Source organism: Hippocampus bargibanti, linkage group LG06 (genome assembly GCF_051943395.1).
Source record: "Hippocampus bargibanti isolate YZ-2025 linkage group LG06, ASM5194339v1, whole genome shotgun sequence".
Taxonomy (NCBI): Eukaryota; Metazoa; Chordata; class Actinopteri; order Syngnathiformes; family Syngnathidae; genus Hippocampus; species Hippocampus bargibanti.
Window position 1 is genome coordinate 12,881,006 of NC_142739.1, and position 8,995 is coordinate 12,890,000.

At 39.8% G+C, this 8,995-nt stretch overlaps 1 protein-coding gene across 1 annotated transcript in view; it reads left to right on the forward strand.

Annotated features, from left to right (window-relative positions):
- Positions 1-8,823, forward strand: part of rapgef5b (Rap guanine nucleotide exchange factor (GEF) 5b) — a 38,408-nt gene extending 29,585 nt beyond the window's left edge. The window contains exons 9-18 of the mRNA XM_088998391.1: positions 970-1,119; positions 2,262-2,359; positions 4,618-4,740; positions 4,916-5,094; positions 5,703-5,793; positions 6,005-6,055; positions 6,156-6,243; positions 6,338-6,402; positions 6,656-6,710; positions 6,791-8,823. Coding sequence (XP_088854517.1) covers positions 970-1,119; positions 2,262-2,359; positions 4,618-4,740; positions 4,916-5,094; positions 5,703-5,793; positions 6,005-6,055; positions 6,156-6,243; positions 6,338-6,402; positions 6,656-6,710; positions 6,791-6,909 — 1,019 coding nt within the window. The 3' untranslated portion in view covers positions 6,910-8,823. The remainder of the gene's footprint in view (positions 1-969; positions 1,120-2,261; positions 2,360-4,617; positions 4,741-4,915; positions 5,095-5,702; positions 5,794-6,004; positions 6,056-6,155; positions 6,244-6,337; positions 6,403-6,655; positions 6,711-6,790) is intronic.
- The last annotated feature ends 172 nt before the right edge of the window (positions 8,824-8,995 follow it).

Genomic DNA, 8,995 nt, shown 5'->3' on the forward strand with positions numbered 1-8,995 from the left:
TACGAGTGGGCCTCAATCGGCAGTACAAGCTAGCAACCACTCATTTGATGACAATGAGGTTAAAATCTTAGCGAAAGAACATATATGGTTTGAAAGGGGAGTAAAAGAAGCGATTTTCAACAGCTAATTCCTTCTTTAAACCGATATGGTGCGGTGGATTTCAATTTGGATCGTTCGTAAAACAGCCTACTTAGGCAAAATAGGATTAGGAATACTGATGAGGTGATACCGGTGGAAGTGGGGCAATCACGCCAGTCGTTAGTCAGAACAATAGGAACAATCAGTGGAGCGGCAGGGAGTAGTCCTCTGCTCCCCTCAACCTGAGAGCAGGTACCTATCATAGCAGAGTCCGGCACCGCTATGTCTGCACAGTAGGATATATATATATATATATATATATATATATATATATATATATATATATATATATATATATATATATATATATATATATATAGGGCCTACCAGTAATACGTTAGTTGGCTGACGAAGTTTCTTGGATAAGAAGCGAAACGTCCGACACCTTCAAAGAAGTACAGATGACGGCTGAAGAAACCTTTTCATCGATGGACCACTCCTGTACGACTGAGAGCTTACATATACATAAAAGATTTAATGTAACTATATTGTAGTTACATATTTTCTACAGCTTCAGCTGCTTTTAAAGCCCTATATATATCAATATGTATTGTATATTAGTGGCCTGCACTTAACAAATGCAGTGTTTTGATTGAAACAGGTTTGAGACTCTGTATTTTTACATAGTTTCTGAAAGTTTAATTCAATTGTTTTTTGTGTGTGTACCACTATGGATGTGGCCTCCACGTTGTTATGAACGCACTGTAAAGTGTCCTTGAGAGTTTTGAAAGGCGTTTATAAATGAAATGTGTTATTATTATTATTATTATTCAGAGAGTACAAAATGTTTCCATGATAACAGTTAGGTTAGCGAATACTTTGTGTTTACAGTACCGTGCCAAGTGTACATCACCATGGATTGCTACCTGAGTATCATGGCCCATCCTGGAGCTGTGGCCCAGGAGTTGCTACAAGCCGTGGCTGAAAAGATGGGTGTCTCCCAGGGTGAACTGGTGCTGGTGGCCATCACTTATCCTGGAGGTAAACATTACACCATACAAGGTCAAGTTTACAAAGATATTAAAACAAATGACAGGATTGGATTGGATTTGCCTTTATTAGTCTCGCTGTGGAGAAATTTACATTTCACAGCAGCAAAGTTATGAATGGAATGAAAGTAGAAAATCACAATACAGGAGCAGCTGGAATGGCAGCCACTCTTGCGGCGCCGTCTTGAAGTCAAAAGAACAAAAAAACTACATGACAAATAACATGACAACACAAAGACACAGAGAGATACCCACTCTAGCTTAATGTGTTCCAGGAAAGTGTCGGCATCAGCAATTGTCACTTTATAACTGTCATTTTGATTTTAAATAGTTGATTTGGCGGTTGTAGAAAGTCGGACTTTCAATCATTTCAATTCAATATGTATATTCAAGATTTCAAATTTAAATAATAAATGACTGGTCACTGATCCTAACAGATCACAAACTACGCTTCACAATAAAAATATACACAGACAATGAATTACCAAGCTGCCAATTTAACTCATTCACTGCCAGACGTGAAAACATGTATCCACTCCAGTGTCAGGGTTTTTGTCATTTTCACTCAAATTCCAGGCCCCACAGAATATTGAGTTTTAGGACTACGTAAACATTCAATGCAGCGGAGCAAATTGTAGATTCTCTTCATTCATCTGAAAAAAAAAAGTTAATTCCTAAGTTATATGGGTCTGGAGTAATATGAGGTGCAAGTGTAAAAGGCTGTATAAAATGCAAATGCTGCCCCCTCGCGGTTGGGAAAAACATTGCCAGAGGTCTGATCACCGCTTTATCGGCACCGCCCCCGTCCAAAATTTGTGAATGGCACTCCACGTAATATTTTCGATTCATAAATAAATTTGTGAATGGCAGTGAATGAGTTAAGAAAATGGCACAGTTTTCACGCTGCTTCTATTCCATACGTGCTCAACCTTTCACGTTTTTCTAAACTGACTCATACTAGGGCGAAGCCACATTTAAAGATCGAGAAGTGTTTTATAGTCAATCAATAAACAGTTATGTCTTGCGTCTGTTTTACTCAGAGGGCTGGACGGGGTTCTATCTCTGGTACTCTGCTTGACGGATCTTGCCTGATGCCTGCCACTTGTGATATGTGATGCATTTCCTCCCCTGTAGGCAGGCTCCGACTGCAGCCTCACGACACACTTTTCTCCCCCTCCCTACAGCCAGTGGGAAGATTGCATGTTTGCAGAAAGGACTTTGGCGAAGTTCTGGTGAGAGAGAAAAAAACACTGTCACATCTGTCACTTTACAATACATAGTATGGTCACAATTAGGGCAAAATGATTTTGAAATACAGTGGGGCCTCGGTTTACGAACACCTCGCCTTACGAACTTTTCGGTTTACCAACGTTAGATGTATGAAAATTAAACCTTGGATTAAGCACTACTTTTCGCGATACACATCCCCCACCACAGCTGGTGGAGTAATCTTCAGCGGAAGCCTACCTTTCCACGCCCCCTTTATATGAGTGCACACGTCGATCGTCTTCAACGATACTTTTGCTGTTATGGGACCGAAAAAGACCCCACCACAGGCTCGTGTTCAGCCAAAGAAGACACAAAACAAAATTACAGTCGAGAAGAAGAAGGATCATTGAGGAACCTCACCAGTGACATGATTATGACGCCTCGCGCCTTGCCAATGTCTTGGAATGGCCAGCACAAGAGTTTGCTTCGACCGAGGTGATTGTTAGCCGTGTTCACGTAAGTTTGTTGCTTTCCGGGATCACAAGTTTTTTTTAACCCCCGCGTGCCATTTTATTTTGCCTAGCTTGATAGGCTGGACGGATCGCCCCAACCCGCCTTCTTTTGTCGCATCTGTTGAATCATCGGACTCGCCCCTTTTGTTGTAATAAAACCTCTGCCAGCACCTACGTCTCTGCCGCCTGCTTAGGGATCCAACCCCTTTTATTAACATTCCGACGAGTCAGCTATCCCTGTGTGTATCTCACAGTGGAGAAATTTACATTTCACAGCAGCAAAGTGATGAACGGAATGAAAGTAGAAAAAATAAATACATGAGGTGCTGGAAAGGCAGCCACTCTCGCGGCACCGTCTTGAAGTCAAAAGAACAACAAAATAAACTAAATAACAAATAATATGACAACACAAAGACAACGTGACAAACCAAAGACACAGTGTCATTCATTCTTCAGGACTTGCTGTACCCTCTTTGTGATGACATGACGCAGTTCTAGATGAAAGAGGAGACGATCAAAGCGTCTTTCCACCAGTGGATCAGGGACATCATGGTGGAACGTGCACGTCGACTACAAGCTAAATGTTGAAAGCAAACACGCAGCTGTAGCATCCATTGACGAAAAGAGATTGTCTCACATCTCCTGTCCCACATAAATCTGCTTCAATTCCAAGCCGCAACAGTCCCACATACGCATCGGCGCTCTGCGCTGACGCTCCTTTCTTCTTATCGCGGGCTCCTCAAGCCATGCATCCATCCAGCCGCAGACTGTCCAACAGCACCGACCTTTCCGCTGAACAAAGCGGGGCTGTGAAGATGCTGCCCATTACAGGTGCAAAAAAGCACAATGGCCCCTTTGGTGTCCAGCGATGGCAGTCGAATGGCATCGATATTCCTCCCATTCAAAAACAGTATTGGCATATTCATGCTGCCGAAAAGGCGCAACCGCTCAGCACAGTCTCCTGTTTGATGAATGTCATGGTCAAAAATGCTGAAAAACAATCCGTATACATTCCACACGACGCCCAACAACACAAAGTGACAAAAGAAAACACAAAACAAGACAAAAACAGCAAAAAAAGCAAGGCTCATGAGAGCACTTGCTGGCAGCTGCCTCCTCGGGCGCCATCTTGGTCTTCTTTATCTGTTTATGTGAATGATTCGCTGTGGCGACCCCTTGGAGGGAAAATGCGAAAGGAAAAGATGTGATTGATAAAGGCAAATAAATTTTAAATTTAGATTTTAATTTTATTGAGCACTTTGATTTAGTCTTTTCACTGTTCACTATGACAACTTCACTAAATACTAACTTATGAAATGTCGTGTGGGTCAATTTCACAATCGAACTCTTTCCTCGTGCAAAAGTTACATTTAAAACTCAACTAATAAGAACTTCTCTGGAAAAACATTATTTCTTTATACCTTACCCAGTTAGTGACGATGACATTGACGGTTGAAAAGCCACATCTGCCGGTTCTTAGTCTGTCATTGGTATTATGTTTGTCGTCATTCATCAACAAAACGAATATCCGGTGGTGACAGGCTTCCAGACCTTCTGCCATTTCTGACAGAACGCTCCCCTCTTCATAGAAGACAACAATGTTATGTTGATTGGACATTGGAATGATTAATTGAAGGACATTGGTGTTGGAAGTATAGAATTATCCAAAATGTTCAGCAAGGTAAACGAGTAAGATGTGAACTACGGTCTGAACAAATTATTAGGGGGTCCAGTCTTTCGAACAATGTGCTTTTTTCATCCCTCCTCAGAACCCGTTTAAAGAAAATTCAAAACTACAACAGAGGACTGCCCACATGCTGAGTTTAAACACATGGAATGTTGCTGTAACTTTCAGCAACATTGACTGGAACATGTTTGAGTCAATTCACGAGGTTTGTACCCATAATATAACTTATATATATATATATATATATATATATATATATATATATATATATATATATATATATATATATATATATATATATATATAATATACTTTTTCCAGGTTGAATTACTTAGCGACCTGATGATCCTCATTTGTGAGCCGTGTAACTGTCTTTACAGCAAGAGCTGATCTACTTCACCTTCAGGCGTCATTCTAATGGAAACCACACGGCGGCATTGGAATTGCTCCTTCAGCGCTTCAATGAGATCCAATTGTGGGTGATGACTGAAGTGTTAGTGTGCACAGCGCTCTGCCAAAGAGTACAGCTTATCAAGAAGTTCATCAAGATAGCTGCCCAGTAAGCATCCATCTAATCATTGTATTTCCTCAAATAACGGCCACCATGCTAATAAATATCCACATTCATCACAAAGCGGCAGGCGTTATCAAAATAAATGAGCACTCGTCCTCAAATACAAACGTCTTTTCCCCAGGGAAAAAAGGCCTCTACATTTGGCTTTATTTACCATTCCCTGATTCTGCCATGTATTGCGGTGTGACATATTGACCTTAACATTTTGCCTGCATACCGGTATCTGTAAACATGATACAGGGATTTAACAAGAAAGCACAGTGCATTTAGAAATACAGTATGGTCAACTATTAGGCACTGACCTGAAAAGAATCAAATCAAATAATATATTTGTCTTGTATAAACAAGAAGAGAGCATGTCTTGCTTGGAATGGCGAGCATAATATTGCTATTTTAATCAAGTATTAGTCCATGTACAAAATATTATTTTTATTTCATATTTTAGTTAAGTAAATGCCAAATTGCCCAGGCATAGGGTTCATACGTATTTAATATTTGTGGGAATGTTGCTCTCTAGTGGTCAAACAATGAACTGCGTGACAATTCCTGCAGTGACGACCTGTGATTTAATTTGACTGCATGTCATTTGGCAGTTGCAAAGCACAGAGGAACCTCCACTGTTTCTTCGCAATTATAATGGGCCTGAATACTGCTGCCGTGAGCCGTCTCAGTCAGACATGGGAGGTAGTAAACACTATATATATTTTTTATTATTCATATTTCCTGTACAAACATGCGTATCATACCTCTGAAGATGGAGGTTATTGATTCGCTGTGGCGACCCCTTGAAGGGAAAAGCCGAGAGGAAAAGAACATTACTTGTACAATTCCTCTCCCTTCCTCACAAGTTTACAACATAGTACATGTAATGTGTCATTTTTTTTAATTTCTGCAGAAAATTCCTGGGAAATTCAAGAAGTTGTTTTCTGAGATGGAGAGTATCACAGTAAGTATATTTGAAGGTTCTCATTCAAAACAATGCACGTGTAACACCCTATTGTACATGTCGAACATCCCATATGTTTGTCTTAAAAATGTCTTTACAGGATCCCTCGCTAAACCACAAGGCCTACAGGGACACCCTCAAGAAGATGAAGGCGCCAAAGATTCCTTTTCTTCCTCTCCTCCTTAAAGGTATCATTATCATTATCAGCATGAAAGGGGATCAGGGTGGAGAAACAACACTTCCAAAATGTCGAAACTAAAGATGAAGCTCTTTTTCTTTTAGATATCACATTCATCCATGAGGGCAACAGAACATTTCATGATAATCAAGTGAACTTTGAAAAGCTGGTAAGTCACCAAAGAGACACAATGCTGGCTTTCAAATACAGTAAAGTCTCGTTATATCGATATTCAAGGGAGTCCGAAAAAATATCGATATAACCGGGACTATCGATATATCCGACCCTGTTTGCATGTAATTTTCTCCGTGCGTGCATAGAAATAGTATCGATATAACCGGGACTATCGATATATCCGATATCGATATAACGAGACTTTACTGTATCAGATTTATCATGTGCTTTTCGCCCCTCCCCGCCAGCACATGATAGCAGACACGGTCCGCCTCATCAGATATTGTCAGAAAGATCATTTAGGTCAGTACTCCTATTTTGTGCTAATGAGTAGAAAAGAAGTGTGATGAGGAAAACAAATTATCTCCCTCTCATCTCGACAGGAAATAATATGAGCCCAAAGACCAGTGCAGACGTGCGCGCTTACATGGACAACCTTCATATCATCGACAATCAGCAGACCCTCTTTGAACTGTCACACAGGCTGGAGCCTCGGACTTGAGGGGAAAGACATGTTAGTACTGCAGACTTAAACACTCAGGACCGTGTCAGCAATCCGAGGTCATGCAACTCAACGGCCGCCAGAGGGAGCTATTCAATCAGGAATTTGTTACCCGGCACGAACAAAAATGGAAGCATTGTATTTTTTTTTTGTTACCGGCTTTTTTTAAGGTTCACCACAGTACTATCCATCGAGATATTATGTAGCATTTTTTATCAGCATTTTGCATCAAAGTTGATGTCGTACTAGCATACAGTGAGGGTCAGAAGACGCTGTTACTATGACTAATATGACCATCAAGTGGCAGAATTTGGAAAAGTTGAGCTGATTATTGAGCTGATGAAGTTACATACATTCATTTTCCGAAACGCTTTATCCTCAGAGTTGCTGCAGCCTATCCCAGCTGTCTTCGGGTAGTCGCCAGGGGACACCCTGAACTGGTTACCAGACAATTGTCGGGCACACGGAAGGGGGAAAACCGGGGGAGGAAACCGGAGGACCCGGCTATAACCCACGCAGAACATGCAAACTCCAAACAGGGAGCGGGGATTGAACCCAAGATGTCTGCACTGTGAATTTGACGTGCTAACCACTCGCCTACTGCCCAATTTTATGTTTTGTCATACAATTGTTAATTTTCAAGACACATTGAACATTATGGCTGTCACAAAACCAAACTAAAATGTCACAAATATCATACACACTGAAATAAGTCTAAATATGTCTCAATTGTAACCACATTTACTTACTCATTGTAAAATCTTACTAGAAAGTTAGTCATATCATGTTACACACCTAATAAAATAGATACACAGGTCATTCACACCTTTTTCCATCCATCGGAAAAGCATTTAACTGTCCTGCCTAGCACTATTTATTGCTGACACAGATGAACACAGCGTTATTTGGCCGACAAGATATAGGCAGAAAAAAAATGTGACATCTCACTTTTACTAACCTCCTTAAAAGTATTTATCTCACAGACTACCAGCTACTGATAATCATCAAAAGGACAGAATGACTATTGAAAAGTAGTGATTAAATTCCACTAAAGATTATTTTGGTATAGATGCATTTTGTTATGTGTTCGTAAACACAATTCCTACTGTTGTTTTTATATAATATAGTTATATGAGTAGCATCCAAGTCTTGCTGGAAATGCATAAACAGTTCTGTAAGTTAGTCGTGCTTTTATTGTGCAATGTGTGCTTGGGTCAGGATCACAATTTACAGTATTAGTGCAAAACATTGTGAAAATGTGTGGGTGCAAAGGCGAATAGATTTTTTTTCAACACAACTTTTTAAAAATAACCATTAAAATAAATGCTGTTGGACAATCAGTATAATTAAGCAGCAAACACATTCACTCACATCAATCTGCATTCTATTCAGAATTCTTTCTTTCAAAAGGGATTACTAATTGCACTTATAATTGTCGGTAGAGTGCCACAAACTAAGTCCAGTCAATTTCAACCATCTAATTTTGTTGACATGGATGGTGTAGTGTGGTAAGGAGGAGTTGTTGGGAATTTGTAAAATGGCCCAAAAACAGGATATAAAGGAAGGTAAAAATATAGCAGAACTTTGAGGAGGTTAAAATAACTCGTTTCTGCTCCTTGATGTATCTATCTTGAGTTCAGACTCAGTAGAATATACATTTTATATATTTATGGGGTATATTTTAACTCATGACTGTTAAACAATGAATATTTTCTGTATTTAAACTGTAGTCATAAATTGTTTGTGCACATTGTATTTATTTGTTTCAGAATAAGTTATTTCTCTCCTTTGAACTGACTATAAGATTCTGGTGTGGTTTTGACTAGTCTGTGTGACATGGAAAACCATAGATTAACCCAGTGTGTAACTAATAAACAATTTTTCATAAAAGTAACCCCATTACCAGAAAATGTCACTTTTACATTACTTGTATCAGCCCATTGCCAACGGTCTGTTTGAGAAAACATGCATACATGCTGGTTCTATAGTGGAGAAAAGAGAAAGGCAAAACTCACCTGCTGTTATGAAACCGTGGATGCCACTTCATCATCCCTGGCTGTAAAACGACACAGTTGTGAAAAAAAAA